The sequence below is a fragment of the Lethenteron reissneri genome, unplaced genomic scaffold (genome assembly GCF_015708825.2).
Source record: "Lethenteron reissneri isolate LAM-NWPU_2019-01 unplaced genomic scaffold, ASM1570882v1 scaffold_1931, whole genome shotgun sequence".
Lineage (NCBI taxonomy): Eukaryota > Metazoa > Chordata > Hyperoartia > Petromyzontiformes > Petromyzontidae > Lethenteron > Lethenteron reissneri.
In genome coordinates this window covers 179191-200786 of record NW_026891698.1, presented here as the reverse complement: position 1 = coordinate 200786, position 21596 = coordinate 179191, and the positions used below count along the sequence as shown (strand labels likewise).

The 21596-nt window shown below is 53.7% G+C and overlaps 1 protein-coding gene across 1 annotated transcript in view; it reads right to left on the bottom strand.

Annotated features, from left to right (window-relative positions):
* The window catches only part of LOC133339598 (PHD finger protein rhinoceros-like), a 45208-nt gene that overhangs the window by 15380 nt on the left and 8232 nt on the right, over positions 1–21596 (bottom strand). The window contains exons 3-9 of the mRNA XM_061547723.1: positions 17375–17549; positions 8278–8348; positions 6111–6417; positions 5103–5217; positions 2538–2684; positions 2159–2285; positions 1582–1695 (exon numbers count right to left, since the gene is read on the bottom strand). Coding sequence (XP_061403707.1) covers positions 1582–1695; positions 2159–2285; positions 2538–2684; positions 5103–5217; positions 6111–6417; positions 8278–8317 — 850 coding nt within the window. The 5' untranslated portion in view covers positions 8318–8348; positions 17375–17549. The remainder of the gene's footprint in view (positions 1–1581; positions 1696–2158; positions 2286–2537; positions 2685–5102; positions 5218–6110; positions 6418–8277; positions 8349–17374; positions 17550–21596) is intronic.

Here is a 21596-nt window from a genome sequence, read left to right as displayed (position 1 = left end):
ACTGCAGGAGGAATCCGATGAGCTATGAAGCTATTTTTCACACATGTCCAGTGTACTTTCACAGACAACCGATTTGCACGGTTGGCTGCGTATGGTGATGAAAGAAGTTCAACATTCACGTGGCACAAGTATGAAAAAAATTAACCCGTAAAAACAAAGTTTTTCACTATAAATCCTTTATATGCGTGGCGGCTAGAGTCCTCTCGTCCTCTGGCTTGAGATGGCTGCCACCTATGGGTCAGATGATTGCCTGCCACCATTAAGCAATTGGTAATTAAATATAATTTATTTTTTCCTAAAAAGTGTAAAATTTTGGAAAATAAATTGTCACGCACAACGAGTCTGTGTGCAAAATGTCAGCTCGATTGGATCACGGGAAGTGGGTTAAAAAACGACCGAAAGATTTGCACGGTCGTAAGCGCGCAAGCAAGCAAGTGAACTTAATATAAAGGATTTTAAAATAAGAATAGATGTGTCCCCTTTCTGGCAATAAAACAGGTGTTGAGATGTTCAAACACCAAGTAGAAACCTTTTGCAAGGAATCATGTCTGCATCAACCACACGTACTTGTGGTGAACGTGCAAACAGACATGCTGTGATAATAAATGCACTGTCTGATTGGCCTACACCAGAGCCTTCTTTGTGGCCAGCAATAAAACAGGTGCTATTGCCAGAAAGGGTAAAACCGATTCTTATTTTGTCATGCTTTGATACTGGCAAAAAAGTCCCATTTCATGGCACAAGACAAATCAACTCAGGAATGCCCTGAAGAATACGTGCGTTGCGCCACATTCTGTCCCGTTGTCTGCATAAAGGCGTCGTGCGTAGCAGCAGTGGTGGGGTATTAGCAGCATGGGAGTCCATTCTAGGCGTTGTATTTAAACAGGTGAACGCTCTCTGAGATAGGCGCACGACACCACCGTGCGTTGTATTGACTCGACAAATAGCAAACACGGTTCGCCCGGACCCCGCGTCCGATCTTAATTAACCGTGTGTTTTTACTGCCCATGAGACTGTGTGTATAAGATTAACGGACGTGCGGGTGTGTCGGTTTGACAGCAGCGGTGTCAAGATCGGCCTCTGTGGAGGAGGGAGGAGGAGGCTCGTGAAGGGACGTTACTGGGCAGTTGGAGGCAGTCGCCCTCCAGCAACAATAGTGGAGGGCAGAGGGGCAGACGCTCACAACAACGGGCAGAGCGCCGGGCGGAAAAAACACAGCGAGTTTGTGCAGTAGGCGGCACAGGTGTTCCAACGGCAGCCATCTCAGTCGGTCGACCCATGGCACCGAGGTCTTAATGTGCACATAGCCTGGCACAAGTGGCGAGGTGACGTCACCAGTGGCGAATGGCGGTTGTTGTGAAAGTGAGTGAGAGTGAGGCTAAGTGAGACAGTGAGTGAGTGCCAGAGTGAGACCCTGAGAGTGAGTTGGCGCAGTAGGGGGTGGGAGGGGGGGGTACAGCAGGTGTGCATCTGGGCCAGCCGTCTCAGTCAGTCAACCCACGCCACCCGATTATGCTATCGGCATCGCGTGTTTGGCGGTGCCTGGAACGAGGCGAGCTGCGGTTGGAAGCAGAGGCTCACCGGGTTTGTCCGAAGGCGCGTGGCTCAACGCAAGCGACGCGGCCGCCGCTTCCCCGCCCACGTCCAGCGGTGGCGTGGCGGTGGGGAGGGATGTCGCTGCCAGACCCCGGCCAACTGGAAGGTCACAGGACAAGGCAACGACGATGATAATGATGATGTGTGGATTTAGAAGGGTGCAGCGGTAGCTATGAGATGTTAACTCCCTTGCATGGTATGCAGGATGTCGTGGGTCATGTATTTGGAGTTGCGTGTCTCTGTCCCCATGGTCATGTGGATTTTTCTCCGGTTCCTCAGGTATTTCCTTCCACACTTCGAATCAACATCATGCGCTTCAAGTATTTGGCTGCTATAAATTTCCACGTCATGATGAGCCACTTTGTTGAGCTATCATTTGCGGCTTCTTTAAGAGAGCTACACAGCTCAGTGGGGCCTTACCTGGTCAAGTAAAATAACAATAATTCAGACCACTATGCCATGGCGGCAGTGGACACAACCACCACCACCAGCACCGCCAGCACCGCCGTCGGGATGCATTTGGTTTGGTCGCGCAAGCTCACATGGAGACATCCTCACAAACCTCTCTGGGCGAAGGCTGCCGACGTGGCCTTGGAATCCGTGGGTCTCATCACGGGAGTGCTGACCAGCTGGAACACCTCCTCATCCTCCATCTCGCTGAAGCCTCGATCGGAGCTCTTGGGCAAATTCTGGCGACGCAAATGAATCATCGTCATCGTCGCTGCCGCCATCCCGTCATGCCTGGGGCAGGAGAACCCCTGCTGGTAGCTGCCTGCATTCCAAGCCAGGTCCGCGCGTCGCTCACAGCACCGTCGAGCATCGCTGATGAGTGTCACTCACCAGCGTCACTCACGAGCGTCACGAGCACCACCCACGAGCGCCGCTCACAAACGTCGTTCCCAGCAGCGGCGAGCGTTGTTCAGGGCCCCCCCCCCGCTCACCCGTGCAGCCACGCGGTGCTTGGAGGACGCCCTCTGGTTGCGTGGACGCACGGCCATCTTGTGGCGCGCGGCGCTGCTGTCCAGCAGGAGGTGGGCCAGAGCCGACGCCGCGGGGGGGGCGACGCCCTGGCCGCCCACGCGCGGAGTCTGTGTCGAGCAACACAGAGGGGCAGCAGAGCACGCACACACACAGTGAGCGAGTTAGTGACCAAGTGAGAACATGAGAGCATGTGAGTGAGCGAGCGAGCGAGCGAGAACGCATGAGAGTATGTGAGCTCGTGAGTGAGCGAGCGTGTTTGAGCGAGAGCATGAGTGCGAGTGTGTGAGCGAGTGAGTAAGCATGTTTGAGTGAGTTCGTGTGAGTGAGTGAGAGCGGGTGAGTGAGCGAGTGGGTGAATGAGTGACAGCGTGTGAGCGAGTCAGTCAATGATGTTTGAGTGAAAGTGTGAGTGAGAGTGTGTGAGTGAGTGTGAGCATGTGCGTGAGAGGGGTGTGAGTGACAGTGTGTCAGTAAGTGAGGGTGTGAGTGTGAGTATGTGCGTGAGTGAGAGCATATGAGTGAGAGCGAGTGAGCGTGTTTGAGTGAGCGTATTTGAGTGACCACGTTTGAGTGAGGGAGTGAGGGAGTGAGGGATTCAGTGAGCGAGCCGGTGAATGAGTGAGCACGTTTTTAATCGACAGCATGAGCGAGAACATGTGAGTGAGTGAGCAAGCGAGCGAGTAAATGAGCTAGTGAGCGAGCGGGTGAGCAGGGTGAGCGAGCAAGCGAGCGTGTTTGAACAAGAGCACGAGTGAGAGCGTGTGAGTGAGTGAGAGCGGGTGAGTGAGCGAGTGAGTGGGTGAATAAGTGACAGCATGTGAGCGAGTGAGTGAGTGAGCAAGTGACAGAGCGAGTGAGTGGGTGAATGAGCGAGCGAGCCAGTGAATGAGTGAGTGAGCGAGCATGTTTGAGTGAAAGCGTGAGTGAGAGTGTGAGAGCGAGTGAGTGAGGGCGAGCGAGTGAGAACGAGTGAGTGAGAGTGAGTGAGTGAGAGTGAATGAGTGAGTGCGAGTGAGAATGAGTGAGAGTGAGTGAGAGTGAATGAGTGAGTGAGTGAGGGCGAGCGAGCGAGCAAGTGAGAACGAGCAAGTGAGAGCGAGTGAGAGCGAGTGAGTGAGAGCGAGTGAGTGAGAGCGAGTGAGTGAGAGCGAGTGAGTGAGAGCGAGTGAGTGAGAGCGAGTGAGTGAGAGCGAGTGAGTGAGAGCGAGTGAGTGAGAGCGAGTGAGTGAGAGCGAGTGAGTGAGAGCGAGTGAGTGAGAGCGAGTAAGGGTGAGCGAGCGAGCAAGTGAGAACGAGCGAGTGAGAGTGAGTGAGTGAGTGAGAGCGAGCGAGTGAGTGAGTGAGAGTGAGTGAGAGTGAATGAGTGAGTGAGTGAGAGCGAGCGAGCGAGTGAGAATGAGTGAGAGCGAGCGAGTGAGTGAGGACGAGCGAGTGAGTGAGAGCGAGCAAGTGAGAACGAGCGAGTGAGTGAGAGCGAGTGAGAGTGAGTGAGAGCGAGTGAGAACGAGCGAGTGAGTGAGTGAGGGCGAGCAAGCGAGCGAGCAAGTGAGAATGAGCGAGTGAGAGCGAGTCAGTGACTGAGTGAGAGCAAGTGAGAGCGAGTGAGTGAGTGAGAGTGAGTGAGTGAGTGAGCGAGTGAGAGTGAGTGAGTGAGAGTGAGTGAGAGTGAGTGAGAGCGAGTGAGAGCGAGTGAGTGAGAGCGAGTGAGAACGAGCGAGTGAGTGTGAGAGTGAGTGAGAGCGAGTGGCGAGTGAGTGCGAGTGAGAGCGAGTGAGAGTGAGCGAGTGAGAGTGAGTGAGCGAGTGAGCGTGAATGAGAGCGAGTGAGTGAGTGCGAGTGAGAGTGAATGAGAGAGTGAGTGAGTGAGAGAGAGTGAGTGAGAGTGAGTGAGCGAGTGAGAGTGAATGAGAGCGAGTGAGTGAGTGCGAGTGAGTGAGTGAGAGTGAATGAGTGAGCGAGTGAGTGAGAGAGAGTGAGTGAGAGTGAATGAGCGAGCGAGTGAGAGAGTGAGTGAGAGTGAATGAGTGAGTGAGAGTGAGTGAGTGAGAGCGAGCGAGTGAGTGAGTGAGAGTGAGTGAGAGTGAGTGAGTGAGAGCGAGTGAGTGAGAGCGAGCGAGTGAGTGAGTGAGAGCGAGTGAGTGAGAGTGAGTGAGAGTGAATGAGAGAGTGAGTGAGTGAGAGAGAGTGAGTGAGAGTGAGTGAGCGAGTGAGAGTGAATGAGAGCGAGTGAGTGAGTGCGAGTGAGTGAGTGAGAGTGAATGAGCGAGCGAGTGAGAGAGTGAGTGAGAGTGAATGAGTGAGTGAGAGTGAGTGAGTGAGAGCGAGCGAGTGAGTGAGTGAGAGCGAGCGAGTGAGTGAGTGAGAGTGAGTGAGAGCGAGCGAGTGAGTGAGTGAGAGCGAGCGAGCGAGTGAGTGAGTGAGAGTGAATGAGTGAGTGAGAGTGAGTGAGAGCGAGCGAGTGAGTGAGTGAGAGTGAGTGAGAGTGAGTGAGGGCGAGCGAGCGAGTGAGTGAGAGCGAGCAAGACCTCTGTGGTCCTCGAGCCAGTGTAGACGCCGTCCTGGTTGCCGCCGGGAGAAGCGTCTGCGAAGAAGAAGAAGACGCTGTCGTGAGACAGAGCGCGGCTGCCCAAACTCGGAGACCTGGGCGCAGGGAGGGGGAGGAGGAGGGTCGGGGTTAGGAAAGTTGTCGCCGCCGGCCACTCTGCGGCGAGTATCTTTGCCGACGGATCTGGTTTATCAACAGAAGCGGCCGCTCTCGCGAGTAGCCGAGCTGCTGTGTGCACGCGCGAAGACGATGCCGGTCGTGACCTCCAGTGGAACGGCGGGGAAAATGTGTCAAACGGGCGCTCGCTTTCAGACGTTGCTCCACTTATGCTGATTAAATCAACCAAACGGCACATTTGCTCGTCACTTTCCGGCCCCGTGCCCACGAATGGACATTTGTGAAAAAGAGCTTTGTAGATCATCGGATTTCTCCAGGATAAAGATTCTGAAAGATTTGATCGAATTTGTTGCTGGGTGGTGGAGGGAGGGAGGGAGGGGAGGGAGGGAGGGAAGGAGGAGAGGAGGGAGGGTTGAGGGGAGGGAGGAGAGAAGAGGGAGAAGAGAGGGAGGAGAGCAGAGGGAGAAGAGGAGGGGAGAGGAGAGGGAGGAGGGGAGGAGGGTGGAGAGGAGAGGTGAGGGAGTGAGGAGAGGGAGTGAAGGAGGAAAGTGAGGGAGGAACGAGAAGGAGGGATGAGTGGGAGGGAGGGAGGAGGGTGGAGAGGAGAGGGGAGGGAGTGAGGGAGGAGAGGGAGGGAGGGAGGAGAGGGAGGGAGGAGAGTGAGGAGAGGGAGTGAGAGAGGGAGGGAGGAGAGGGAGGAGGGTGGAGAGGAGAGGGGAGGGAGTGAGGGAGGAGAGGGAGGGAGGGAGGAGAGGGAGGGAGGAGGAGAGGGAGGGAGGAGAGTGAGGAGAGGGAGTGAGGGAGGGAGGGAGGAGAGGGAGGAGGGAGGAGAGGGAGTGATGAGTGGGAGGGCTGAGGAGGCGCGACGGACCCCACGTGCGAAGCGTCTCCGGAGCCGGGCGAGCCGGGCTCCTGGACCTCGGCGTGGCTCACGTCGCCCGCCGAATGGCTCGGACGGAGCCTCGCGTCTCCGGCGGCCGCAGAGGCGGAGGCCGACCGCGGCGGTAGCGCCGCGTCACCCGCCCTGTGCTTCTTCTTGAGCCGGCGGAGCTGAGACGCCACGGCGGATGACGAGGAGGAGGACGCCGGCGCCGCGGCCTCATCGTGGGAGGCATCGTCCCGGGAGGCACCGCTCCCTCGGAAGAGGCGCTTGAACGAGAGGAAGCGCTTCTTCTTGGCTGGGAGCCCAGGAGGGAGCGTGCGAGCGACGCGGGAGAGAGAGCAGGGGAGAGTGGTGGAGAGCCAAGAGGGAGAGTGAAGGGGAGAGGGAGAGGTGGGGGGGGGTGTGAAAGGGAGAGTGAAGGAGAACGAGAGGTGGAGGGAGAGCGAGAGTGAGAACTCTAGCGATTCACCCCATACGCAACAATTCGAAACTCCAATCAACAATTATTATTTTTTGGCACCGAGGTGCAAGCAATGGGTCGTGGCGTGGAAGCCGTGGAATCTCTCGGGGTGTGAACGCTGAGATGTACCTCGCCGGTGACGCCGGCCGTGGCCAGGCATCGAACTCGGGTTTTGCCGGGTTGGCAGCACAGTGCGCTAACCACGGCAATCGCGATTACCGCTGCAAAGAATATCCTGAAACCCAGGCTCTATTGGACACAACGTGGGCAGCGGTGTTAATGACCAAGGCGCCTCGTCTTTGGTGAGCTCACGCAATACAAAAGGCAAAGTTCCCCCACTATGTAGCCTTCCACAGGCTGCTGGGGCAAGTTGCTTGTCGGAGAGTGACAAAGGTTACACACGGCACCAGCTACTCATTCATGGCCGAGTTGACCTGGCGGGAGGGCCCAGGACCGCTTCAGGTAATCATCGCCGGTGTTTTGGTGGCAGTGAGCGGGAATCGCTGGATTCGTAGTGCAGTGTACTAACCACTGCGCCACCACTCCCCATACCAGGCTATGCAAATATCCTTAACAGGCTGTTGGGGCAAGTGCTGTTCGCGAGTAGCAGCGCCTATGAAAGCCGGCACTGTGGCACACAGGGAGATGAGTGGCCAGCACCGTCTACAGGCAAATGCAAAGATCCCCCGAGTAGCCTTTACAGACTGTTGGGGCAAGCGCTGTTAGGGATTAGCACCTATGAAGGCCGGCATGGTGCACGAGGGGGTGGGTGGCCGGCACCACGTCCGGCTGCCTTCGTCTCCCAAAGTGGCGATGTTTACTATGCACCGCACTGGGTCCTCATTTGAGGCCGAGTTGACCTAGAAGAGGGCCGTGAGCTGGAATCGAACTCGGGCCTCTGCCAGGTTTGTAGCGTAGCGGCGTTGAACACTACACTACCGATCCGCACACACACAGACGATGACACACATAGAGACGACGACACGCACACACAGATGACACACAGACGATGCCACACACACGGACGACACGCACACACAGATGACACACAGACGATGCCACACACACAGATGACACGCACACACAGATGACACACAGACGATGCCACACACACACGGATGACACGCACACACAGATGACACACAGACGATGCCACACACACAGATGACACGCACACACAGATGACACACAGACGATGCCACACACACACGGATGACACGCACACACAGATGACACACAGACGATGCCACACACACAGATGACACGCACACACAGATGACACACAGACGATGCCACACACACACGGACGACACGCACACACAGATGACACACAGACGATGCCACACACATGGACGACACGCACACACAGATGACACACAGACGATGCCACACACACGGACGACACGCAGACGTCACACAGACGACACGCAGACGATGCCACGAACACAAACGGCACGCACAAACGACATGTGCACATACAGACGACACGCAGACGATGCCGCGCACACAGACGATGACACGCCGGCAGAGGGGCCGTTGTTGTTGTTGATATGAAACTCCTGGGGGGGCGGGGGCGGAGTGGGCGTCACATTAAATGCCGCAATTCATGAAAATCCCCGTGAGGGTGGGTGGCGGTGGGGCCGTGGGGTCGTGCGTGTGCGCTGGAGTGCCGACGCCACTGCCCCCTTCTCTCACTCGGGGTCTCCGCTTCACAAGGGCCGGCTCGTGTCTCCATGGCAGCCGTTGCTACGGCGACATCGGCTTCACTGAAATAAGAAAGGACAGTCGGGGGGGGGGAGACAGAGGGAGGGAGAGTGAGAGAACCAAATTCCTCCTCGCGCCAAGAGAATGGGGGGGGGCTCTCGGTTTTAATTCCCTCGGCAAAATAAATAAATATATAAAACTAGGAACAACAAAACCTTCACTCGGCTCTCACCGTTGCGGCGATCCAATTCTCCGTGATTGCCCAACAGGGGGACTAAACTAAAAAGTTTAAACTTTACTATTTCTATTTTCCCAGAAAAGGCCCCAACTGAATACTATAGGCTGTTTTTCAGAAGCGACCTGGCGATCAACACAACGAAATCTCAACCAAGTGGCTCATCGTCGTCACATGGAAATTTATGCCAGCCAAATACTCTAAGAGTACGTTTCTAAATGTTGAGAAAAAAAACGGAGGACCTGGAGAAAAATCCACGTGACCACGGGCAGAGAGAGAGACACGCAAACTCCAAACATACAGCAGGCGTCAGGGTCGGGATCGAACCCACGACCTCCTGTATACCAGGCGAGGTAGTTAACATCTCCTAGCCACCGTGATGATGATGAGAGAGAGAGACACGCAAACTCCAGATACACAGCAGGCGTCAGGGTCGGGATCGAACCCACGACCTCCTGCATACCGGGCAAGGGAATCGCCAAGTGGAGTGAGGTCGCGTGCTGCCGACGATGATGAGGAAACATCATTCGGACTTCTCGTGAAAGAAGCTTCTTTTCATCAACAGAATACAACCCGACTGGCGATATGATAACGCTGACGACGGACGACGACGATAGTGACGTCAAGTCGTAACGCTGCGCCACCACGCCGCACAGCGTCCGCTCCTCACTCTCTTGTCGTTGGGAGAGAGAGATCGTGTAAAAATAAAATAGAGAGAGGGAAGGGGTAAGAAGGATGAGAGCAGAGCGTGAAATCTTTCATTTAAAAATGGGGGGGGGGGGGGGGGGGGCACGTAAAGCAAAGCATTGAAAAAAAAACGAAATGATGAACGAAGCAAAGTGCCGACTACACCGAGCATCTTCTTGTTTCCTCTGATCGTAACAAAGAGAGGGAGAGAGGACGACCCAGGAGTGCCAAGAGGAGGAACCATTGATGAGCGTTGAGGCAGCGGCAACCGCGCAGTGGTGGTGGATGATGATGACGATGAGGGGGGGGAGCCTCCTTCCTGCGATTCGTCATTCCACTTCTTCTGGGCCACGAGCATTTCTCGCGGCGGTTCAACGTCGCCGTTGTAGCCATGAGCCTCCACCACCCGACGGCGGCGGCGATGGCAGAGCCAATAAAATCCCATTGCCAAATCAGGGTACCGCACGCTCGTGACAGAACGACAGTGTTGCAATTTGCTCTAACATTGTGTGATTTCGTTGCCGTTTGTTTCCTCTTCATCGTGCATTTCTTTACACACGCGAACGTACACACGCTCACATACACGCACGCAAGCACGTACACACGCTCACATACACGCACGCAAGCACGTACACACGCTCACATACACGCACGCAAGCACGTACACACGCTCACATACACGCACGCAAGCACGTACACACGCTCACATACACGCACGCAAGCACGTACACACGCTCACATACACGCACGTACACACACACGCGCGCGTGCGTGTGTGTTATTACAACGCACGCAGCGGCTCACAAGGCAGGCCATTCATCTCCACGCACAACAGAGGGGATCTCACTAATCGTTCACTACAGTGGATAATCACCTACCAACGGGACACACACACTCGTTACGCAACACTGTGAGCGCATCATGAGTTTTGAGTTGATCCGATTTGTTGCACAGATGATGGTCCCGTTTAGTTGGCCACCCAACTATTTTACACAGACTCGTAGCCACACATTGAGATTCGTAGACACACAGTGGGACGTGGAAACAGAGAGACACAGGGACAGGGAAGCACACGCGTGGAAGCAGAGAGACGGGGAGTACGGGAGAAAGACCCATGGGCCAGGAATTTAATTCGCGCAGCCTGCCTTGAAGCACGGTCCATGTTTTCTAACTTTCAACACCACCACTTACCACAATCAGAATATATACACCCTGCAAGACAAAGATCCCCCATATAGCCTTTAACAGGCTGTTGGGGCAAGGGCTGTTAAGCGTTGCTGAATCCAGGTGCGTGTCACGGCGGCTTTGATTCCCCACTGAAGTTAAAATTCCCTTCTCTAAGCACGTCGTTTAAAGCCGCTATTTTTTATTTTGTGTTCGTCAATTGTTAATCTTCAAAAGGCGCTCTTCCATTACTCCATGCACTCGCTCGCCTCTTTCATTCCCCACTATCACCTGATATGCTTTCCCCAATAATAAAAAATGCGCACACATTTCTAGTTGCCAATGTTCTGTTTTGCCTGCTGTGTCCCGTCGACACTTGCTTAATTTGGTTTCGTGAGCTTGTCCGAGACTTTGCTCACGTTCGAAGGCCGGCCCAGCACACGAAAGGGTCAGTGGCCAGCACCACGCCCGCACGGCAGCCTTTGTCTCTCAAGTAGCGATGTTAACACACCGCATCAGGAACTAATTAAAGGCTGAGTCAACCTAGGGTCGGTTCAAATAAACGTCACGGAGCAGGAATCGAATTCGGGTCGCCGGGTTTCATAGCGCGGCGCGCTAACCGCTGCGCCACCGCTCCCCACACTCGCACAAAGGCAAACTCCCTCACGGCTGTGAAACTCACCGATGCGTTTTCAGATTGTACCGTGTTGTTGCTGTTCGGCACGACGTCCGATGTTTCGCCCCACGTCCTGGGAGCTTCTCCAGGAAATGGGACAGCTAAATAGATTAACACAACCGCCAAGAGCTACGCAACTTGATGCCTTTACAACTGCTCAGTGGAGGCCAGAGCAGACGAAATGTGTATTCAAAACGAGGTGAGAGATGGGTGGAGGGGGTGGTGGTGGCGGCGATGGGGGGAGGAGGTGGATGGAGGGACGTGGATGGGGGGGTGTTGATGGTGGTGATGGGGGAGGTGGCGGTGGTGATGGTAATGGGGGAGGTGGTGGTGGTGATGGGGGGAGGTGGTGGTGGTTGCGATGGAGGGAGGTGGTGGCGATGGGGGGAGGTGATGATAGCAGTGGTGGTGATGATGGTGATGTTGGTGATGAAAGTGGTTGGTGTTGTTCTGGTGGTGGTTACTATGGTCATGGTGAGGCTGGTGTTGGTGAACATGGTATTGGTGATGATGGTGGTGCAGAAGGTGGTAGTGTTGGTGGTCATGATGGTATAGCGGCCGACGATGATAATCTCTACTTGTAACGTGCACCGTGTTCTCCGTTCTCTAAGAAACTAAAGGGCTCGGAGGCGCCAAGTGGGGACACGGCCTGGCCGTGGCGGCGCTGGAGGTGTATTTTAAACGCAGTAGCAGATGTCAACGGACGCCGGCCCCCAAGGGGTGAAGAGGGGGGGATCCTTTATCATGTAAATCTCAGCACGTCAACAACGAGACCATTTGCATTCGAATGGCAAAACGGAACCGGCGCTCCTGGCCTGGCGCAAGCACAGCGGGGCCACAGATGCTGCGGCGGCAACTACATCGCCTCTTCCCTAATTTAAACACACGGCAGGAGGGGGGACGGTGGGCTGGAGGAAAGGGAGGGGAAGTCGTAAAAATAATTGTGCTATTGTCTCAGCAATGAATGTCAAGTATGGAAGTGAGTTAATACCTCGGCGGGCTTTGCGTGTCTGTGAGTATTGTGTTTGTTGTTCGAACGTTCTGACCCCGTGCCTCCTCCAGTCTAAATAAAGAGATTCTGAAAGCAAAAATATTCTGAGTACAGTAAATGAACAAATTAGTTGGTGCTGCTGCTGCTGCGATGGCAGCGGCGCACCAACACAGCCAACAACAACAATAACAACTCAACACGTCCCGTGTCAATAACAACACAACACAGTGTGTGGCATAGCACGGGGCCCATCACCCTGTGAGGCCACACACGCACACGCGGCGTTGAATCGCTCACCTGTAACGCGTAAGCAGGTTAACACCATGCAACCACGGCTTGCCAGGGCCTTCTTCCATGGGCCTTCTTTATACAGGGTGCTTCCAAAAATATCTAACACTTGTTTGGGACTATCGTTTTTAATGGGGAAAAAGAACGGATAATTAATACTACACTGCAACATGATAACAAATGTAATATTAATAGCTTCAAAAACTCAAAGAGTCTCCACTTGTTCGCCATCATTGTCAACACGCGCCTGGAATCTTCTCGAGGTGGTCTCCAGAGCACGGAGGCAGCACATTTCTTGTGGCGTTGTTGTTGCAAATTCTCAGATGTGTTCACATTCTTTTTAAGCAGCCTGTATATTCAATAACTCCCTCCCCACGGCCCAGGGCTGGGATTCAGGTTATTGTCGGCCCTAGGCACTTCTGTTTCGAAGGCACTTCCAGTGATAACTTTCTACAATTACTACAGCCCAGCTGAAGCTGAGTAAAATACCAACAAACAACCGTCTACTTTGCCATCCCTTGCACTGCCACTCTCTGTTGAAAAATAAATCTCTCGAAATGTTTATCTCTGGTGGTTAATTGATCTCTCGCCTTACGACAAATAAACGATTGATACGACTCTGCCTCTTTGTATAACACCCTTCGCTATATAGTTATTCAAGAAGGTGTCTTGGTCACATTGCCTACTGTGACCTCTTGGATCGTCACGGCCCCTGCCACGCCATGCCGCGGGGTGTCCGTGGCGCGTCACTCAAACTGAAATTGTCGTCATTTTTGGAGGCTGAAAGAATTCGAATGCGAGCAAAAAAGAGACACAAATGCAGTCGATCGTCGACTATACGGGGGGGGGGGGATAGGGGGGGGCATCGGATTTTTTAAAACGCCGGATAATCGCTAAATCATAACTTGAAATAGCTATATTTTTTGCACATTCTTATTTATGGAATTGGCATAAATGAATATGCTACTGTTAAAAGTTTATCTTCTTTACTGTACCGTAGTTGCCACTCCAATCTCGAAGACTCTGCATCATGTACCTACTACTAGTACGACTACTAGAACTACTACATTGTAGTACTACTACATAGTAGGTACATAGTAGTAGTACTGCACACTAGTACTACTACCTATACTACGTAGTATTACTAGCAGTAGTACGTGGCAGTACTACTAGTACTACTTAGTAATACTACTACTAGTACTACTTAGAAGTACTGCACACTAGTACTACTACCCGTACTACGTAGTATTACTAGCAGTAGTACTCGTAGTACGAGCAGTAGTACGTAGCAGTACGACTACTAGTACTACTTAGTAATACTACTACTAGTACTACTTAGAAGTACTGCACACTAGTACTACTACCCGTACTACGTAGTATAGTACTAGCAGTAGTACGTAGCAGTACGACTACTAGTACTACTAGTATCATGGTTGTATTCTCGTACTACAACTAGTAGTAGTACTACTGCGCTTTGTGTCAACACAACCACGATGTGCATTTGACGATCGCCAGGACTGGTTACAGCCTTTGGAGCGGTTTTGACAATTTCTCCGGATTGTCCCGGGACCGTCGAATAATCGATGATGATCAACTGTTCCACCTTCGCTGAAATATTTGTGTGTGTGCGGTTATTGATTGAGTGGCCGGGCCGAGGCTATTACCAACCTCACCCACACCTGAAAGCCAGGTTCAAGCGCATTGCTCGCCGGTGACGCTGCTACTGCTGCTGCATTGCCAATGGAACACAAAGCCCAGACAGATAAATTGTAAAGGTGAGTGATGAGTGCGCTATGCGGAAGGGAAACATTGCAACGAAACGTCGCCTTTTGTGTTATTTTTTTTTCCTTTTAAGGTCAATACCAATACAGTCGCCATTCGCCACTAAGTGACGGTGACATCCCCACGGCACCCGTGCCAGGCCAGGTGCACTTTGAGGCCACGTAAAGTGTCAAAGGCTCGCTGACAGTAGGTCTCGGGATAGACCCAGGTGCCATGCTAGCTGTACCCCCTACTCTACCACGGTATTGAGTTCATGTTTACGTTTGTTTACACTCGATGACGATGATGGTGAATCCCGTTTGGCCAGTTGCACGGGAATTGTTTCCAAGGTATGGGGGAAGTGGGGGGGGATTCCCGTGGTGCGTGAGCCGAGCTACACGTTGCGCGTGAACTAAGATGACTTGTTAAACACGTCGGCTTATATAATTACAATACCCCCACCTCCACCTCGGATCTCGAAACCTGATGGGGTTCAATGACGACGTCGTCCTGCACTATTTAAGACTGGAAGCAGGTGGATGGCTTCACTATTCTGGCAAATCGCCCGAAGATGCTGGATGTAATAACCAGCGAAACGTCGTACTACTCAAATTATACATGTTGTGGATTCACTCTTCAAACACACCGCTGGGCTGAAGCGGTAACTAATTGGCGTTTTGTCAACGTGACACATTTTTTTACTGATCGGCCGTGTCGGGTGGTGGAAGGTTGCGACACATTTATACTTACGCGATCAAACCCAAAAGCCTTTATTACGAATAAGAGGACTTGGTTTGAACCATAGCTCGCCTGTGAATGTGCGCGTGAGCGCGCGCGTTCCGGTAACGGGCCGCCTTTGAGACCGCCGAGGTTCGAGTCCAGACCGCGCTGGACATCGGGGGCGCGGGCAGCGGGGGGGGGCGTCCGTTACGTCCCTGCAGTCGTCGGGGCTATAAATAGCCGGGCATTTAGACGGCAACACGAGGAGGCGATCTGCTATCAGGAGCCAGGGCAACCGTACCTGGATAGCAACATGACACCCAGGCCCGCCCTGGTTTAAGAGACCGCTATTCATTAACAGTGTCCCCCATTATCCCATTACGTCCTAACACCCCCCCCCCCCCCCTTGTATCAATTCGCTGCTGGATAGAGGCCTCCCACGCCATCGTTTCAACAGCGGGAATTGAACCAAATCGACCGTTGCAACCCCACTTGTGGCCTCCATCTCTCAAGATATCTCTATGGGGGGGGGAAGGGGGGGGGGATTTGGAGCATACTTCACCACGACGGTCAGCGCGGGTTGGTGGTAAAATAGTGGGGGGTGCATAGAAGCGGTGGTTCAGGTGTCACCCCGGCCACTCGCGTTCGGAAACGAATCGAATGCAGGTCACTGAATTCATGGGGGGGGGGGGGGGGTCGGGGCAGCACGGGGCCACGGGGGCAGGCGACCCCCGGCCTGACAGCGGCGTGAAGTGAGCAAGTCGCTAGAGGTGGTGGGGGCTCGCGCCTTTAACCCCCCCCCCCCCCACATCTCATCTGACTCTATAAGACGGGCAACCCCCGGGCGCTAGCCGCCGATCCGGAGGTTCACAATCGCGAGATTGCCTCTCAAAGGAAAACCGCGAGGGAGAGAGACGCGCACAGAAACCGTGCCCCCCAGACAGAGCGGCAGCCGGTTACTGTCGCCACCCTCACCATCACCCCCCCACCACCACCACCCCCCTACCCTCACCATCACACCACTACCCCCCTTACCCTCACCATCACCCCCCCCACCACCACCCCCCCACCCTCACTACCCCCCCCCCTACCCTCACCACCACCCCCTACCCCCCCTACCCCCCCTACCCTCACCATCACCCCCCACCACCACCACCCCCTACCCTCACCATCACACCACTACCCCCCCTACCCCCCTACCCTCACCATCACCCCCCCACCACCACCCCCCCTACCCTCACTACCCCCCCCTACCCTCACCACCACCCCCTACCCCCCCTACCCCCCCTATCCTCACCATCACCCCCCCACCACCACCACCCCCCTACCCTCACCAGCACACCCCTACCCCCCCTACCCTCACCATCACCCCCCCACCCTCACCAGTACACCCCCACCACCACCCCCAACCCTCACCTCCCTCTACCCTCACTACCCCCCTACCCTCACCCCCCCCCCCCCAGCACCCCCCTACCCTCCCCACCACACCCCCCCCTACCCTCACCAGCACACCCCTATCACCACCCCCTACCCTCACTACCCCCCCTACCCTCACCACCACCACCCCCCCAACCCCCCCCTACCCCCCCCAGCACCCCCCTTACCCCCCCAGCACCCCCCTATCCCCACCAGCACCCCCACCCCCCAGCACCCCCCCTACCCTCACCACCACCACCACGTCACAAAGACAAAGCTCGCCCGTGTAGCCTTACAATGTGTGGGGGGAGGGGGCGAGTTGTGTTAGCAAGCGATGGTGGTTGGCACGGAGCTCACCTGCGTCGGGCGTGGTGACGGGGACCCCTCTTTCCCAGGCCCCCTTTGTCTCCCCGGCGATGACGTTTAATAAGCACCGCGCCAGATACACACTTAGGTCCGGTTTGCCCTCGGAGAGATGTCTGGGGCAGGGATGTGAGTTGAGAAGATGTAACTCGCCACCGAATGGGGAATCTAACCCCGGGTTAAATTAAGGTGGCTCGGTTCGGAGCGCAGCGCGCTAACCGCTGTGCCACCGCTCCCCACACGTACAAAGACAAAGATCCCCCGATTACAGCCTCAATAGACTGTTGGGGCAAGTGCTGTTAGCGAGCACCTATACAGGCCGGCACTGTGGCACACAAGGGGGTGGGTGGCCAGCATCACGCCCGGCCGCCTTTGTCTCCCAAGCGGCGATGTTTACACACCACACCAGGTACTAATTTGAGGCTGAGTCAACCTAGCAGAGGCCCAGGACCGGTTCAGATCATCGCGATCACTGGTGTTGGCCATGAGCGGCAATCTAACTCGGGTTGCCAGGTTCGTAGACACACACAAACACACATAATACACGCATGCGTGCGCGCACACACAAACACGGACAACACACACACACAAACACACGCACGAATACACGAACGCACGCCGCACAGATGGCAATAAATGATGCATGGGTCGGTGCATCAATCATTCATGGCTCCCCCCTCTACCCCCACCACTAAGCGCGGGGGCTCAGTGCGAGTGGCTCGGCCGAGGAGCGAGGAGGATTTCGTTTCACTGCGCATTGTTGTAAGCCGTGCTCTCGCGTTCTCACGTGGGGGAGAGAGGTGGTGGTGGTGGTGGTGGTGGCGGCGTTGGTGGTGGAGGCGTTGGTGGTGGAGGCGTTGGTGGTGGTGGTGGAGGTGGTGGTGGTGGAGATGGTGCTGCTCGGACCTCCACCAACCCAGCCTCCGCGAGCGGCGTTTGTCCCGCGACAGTCGAACCGATGTCTGTGGAGACCAAAGTTGTCACTGCGACTCGCACGAGCTACTAACAAAGGCCACCTTCAGCACGGGTTACAAATAACAACGACATTGCGTCAGTGCTATAAAATGATGAACAAAATAAGAATCGGCGTCTGTAACCTTTCTGGCACTAAACCGGGAGTTGTGTAAAGATGTTCAAACACACAGACACACAGACACACACACACCCCGATAGCGAGACATCAAGTGTCTGCATTAGCCACACATTACTTGGGGCAAAACGGAAAACAAACATGGTCTGATAATAATAATGTGATATGCATTGTCTTTGAAACTGAATGGCCTACACCAGAGACAGCCTTCTTTCTGGGTTATCTCACCACCAGTGTCAGACCAGAGGACGCCAAAAGACGGACAGTACAAGGACAATGCAAGTGTGAGTCCACTCGTAGCTCGCGGCGAGCAGTTACATCTATGGGACATTTTTGGCCAGTGCTGTCAAAATTATGAAAAACAAAGAATAGGTTTGTTACACTTGCTGGCAATAAAACAGGCGTTGTGTTAAGATGTTTAAACACAAAATAGAAACATTTTTCAAGGCATCACGTCTCTGCATTAATCTTGTGGCAAAACACGCTCTGAAAATGTATGGGGCTGTCTTGGAAACCGATTGGCCTGTGCAACAGGGCTGCCGTCTAAGAGTCGCTTGAAGTCGCCACGAGTGCACACAACACACTAGCACGGTGGAAAAGAAGTTTAACACACAGTATAAAGACAAAGGTCCCCCGCATAGCCTTTAACATAATGTTGGGGCAAGTGCTGTTAGCGAGCACCTATGAAGGCCGGAACGGCACACGAAGGGGTGGTTGGCCAGCACCACGCCCAACTGCCTTTGTCTCCCCAGTGGCGATGTTTACACACCGCACCAGGTACTCATTTGAGGCCAAGTCAACCTAGGGGAGAGGCCAGGGACCGGTGTTGGCCGTGAGCGGGAATCGAACCCGGGTAGCCAGGTTCATAGCGCCAAGTTCGGAGTGCAGCGTGCTAACCGCTAGAACTACCGCCGCATAAGTACACACACACAAATCTTCCGAACCTCCTTCTCGTGAGCTCACTCACTCTATTGCGCGCACTTTCAGTGCTTGCTTGACGTTTGTGGGTTCCACTGCTGGGGGAGCTGAGAGGTGGTGGGGGGGGCGTGTGGGGGTCCGATGGGTATCTGCCGGAGAGGGGGAGGACTTCGGTCTGTCCCGGCGTGCGAGCTGTCGAGTTCTCACCCTATCCCAGTGGTTCTTAACCTTTACTGCAGCCTTGCACCCCCTTTTTGAAACAAAGTAAGTTGTACTTATGTGGCCCCATGCTTAACTTGTGTTTTGATGCTTTACCTTCTAAAATAATTCTGGCGATGTCTCGCACCCCCAGAAAGGGCATCACGCACCCCCAGGGAGTGCAGCGTGCACCCCAGTTTAAGAAGAACCACTGCCCCATCCTATCATGGACATTTACCGTGGCAGAGCCCTTGCTGCTGAGAGCCTTTGGCAGGGCACACCGGTTGCTGAGCACTGCCAGTGCTCCTCCACCCGCTCTGCGTGTGAGAGTGATGCGTCGTCTTTGGTTCTTTCGGTAAAGTCACGTAGATAGAAAATACAAAATAAAGTGAAAAATAATAATAATAGCTTAATAACCACTGCTACAGTCTACATTATAGATTGCCAGTACACTCACTCCGATTTAGAACCAGGCTACAGTTTACATTAGTGGGGTTTTTTTGTTTTTTATTATTTTTTCTTTTATTTTTTATCTTCCTGACTTTACCAAAAGAACCAAAGAATATGAATTCCTGCAGTCACGAAAGATTTAAGTAAAAATTTGAGAGTGATGCTTGTCGCATGGCAGTCAACCCCGACATAAAAACACGAAATGCTCAAACCTACAACTGAACCGATAAAACATTTTTTTCCAAATGCGTCACTCAAATTTCCAACGTGCCTGTAATCACCTCTCTCCCCACCTCCATCATCGTCCACGTGTCCACGATCTCGCTACACCCTCTGGCCTGTCCATATCGCTTCTCACCTCACATCGCCCTCGTCACTGCCTCTTGTCAACATCTATTTTGCCGTCTCATTCGGACTTTATAGGATTGAAAGGAAGGGGCTTCAATGAATATTCCCACCCAGGGCTCCCAGTGGGACTGCACCAGCGCCAGACATTGGAACAGGAGAGGGTTGTGTACTCAACTAAGACCACTCATCACTCCAAGGGAGATAAAATCAGTACCACTTTGTGGGAAGTCGGCAGTGTCTGTCTTACAAGATGGACTTGCCCGCCCGATCCACGACAGTAAATGTGGAATTTCCAACACCGGGCTCCTTGCCAAGCATCGCATTCTGCCGACGAGCCCACACTCGCTCTCCCGCGCTCGCGCCTTGGCGCTGTGGGTGGTAACGCGATGCCCCAGGAGGGTTGGTGGATTACTCTCGAGTGGCTTTGTAAACTTGTCCGTCTTGTGGGAAGGGCCATTGCCCGAAACGTTGTCTATTTGTTTTTTAATGCCACATAGGTTATTAACACAGAAGTTTTCAGTGTACGGTTCAGTGTGTAAAGCTACAGGTCTCTGGGTGAGTTTATGGGTCTCTGTGTGAGTCTATGGGTCTCTGTGTGAGTCTATGAGTCTCTGTGTGAGTCTATGGGTCTCTGTGTGAGTCTATGGGTCTCTATGCGAGTCTATGGGTCTCTGTGTGAGTCTATGGGTCTCTATGCGAGTCTATGGGTCTCTGTGCGAGTCTATGGGTCTCTGTGCGAGTCTATGGGTCTCTGTGCGAATATATGGGTCTCTCTGCGAGTCTATGGGTCTATGTGCGAGTCTATGGGTCTCTGTGCGAGTCTATGGGTCTCTGTGCGAGTCTATGGGTCTCTGTGCGAGTCTATGGGTCTCTGTGCGAGTCTATGGGTCTCTATGCGAGTCTATGGGTCTCTATGCGAGTCTATGGGTCTCTATGCGAGTCTATGGGTCTCTGTGCGAGTCTATGGGTCTCTATGCGAGTCTATGGGTCTCTGTGCGAGTCTATGGGTCTCTGTGCGAATATATGGGTCTCTCTGCGAGTCTATGGGTCTATGTGCGAGTCTATGGGTCTCTGTGCGAGTCTATGGGTCTCTGTGCGAGTCTATGGGTCTCTGTGCGAGTCTATGGGTCTCTGTGCGAGTCTATGGGTCTCTGTGCGAGTCTATGGGTCTCTATGCGAGTCTATGGGTCTCTGTGTGAGTCTATGGGTCTCTGTGTGAGTCTCGTGTGGCTAACTTAGGGTGTGGAGACAACGGCTGTCACCTTACACTGAGGTGGTTGGTTGAGCCAGATAGGAATAGCGGAGCAGCGGTGTCTCGCTGTGGTGATGATGATGACACCTCTTCCCCTCCTCTGTGAACCGGGCAACCAAGTTTGCGTTACAACAAATTTTGTGTCACAGATGAGTTTGTGTTACAACTGAGTTTGTGTCACACTGAGTTTGTGTCACAGCTGAGTTTGTGTCACACTGAGTTTGTGTCACAGCTGAGTTTGTGTCACAACTGAGTTTGTGTCACACTGAGTTTGTGTCACAGCTGAGTTTGTGTCACACTGAGTTTGTGTCACACTGAGTTTGTGTCACAGCTGAGTTTGTGTCACAGCTGAGTTTGTGTCACAGCTGAGTCTGTGTTACAACCGAGCCATCTGCGTTACAACCGAGCGTGCATCACAATGGCCCACGGTTTTCTTCTGGGTGGTGACCACAGTCTGCAGCACACAATCAGAATATTTATTGCTACGAGAGCAATCCGATCAGCTATGAAGATCTTTTTCACCGACTCCCAGCAGGGAGCAGGTAAGAACGTTACAACAACATTACGACAACACGGTAGTAATGAGAAGTACAGGGCAGGCAACACAATCACCCAACACTAAACCATCCCCCCGTCCTTCCAGGCAAAGCCCACCGAGATATTAACTAACTTTTCAGAAGCAACCCGGCCAACAGAAATGATAGCTCAACAAAGTGGCTTCTCGTGTGGAAATTTATAGCATCATCATCATCA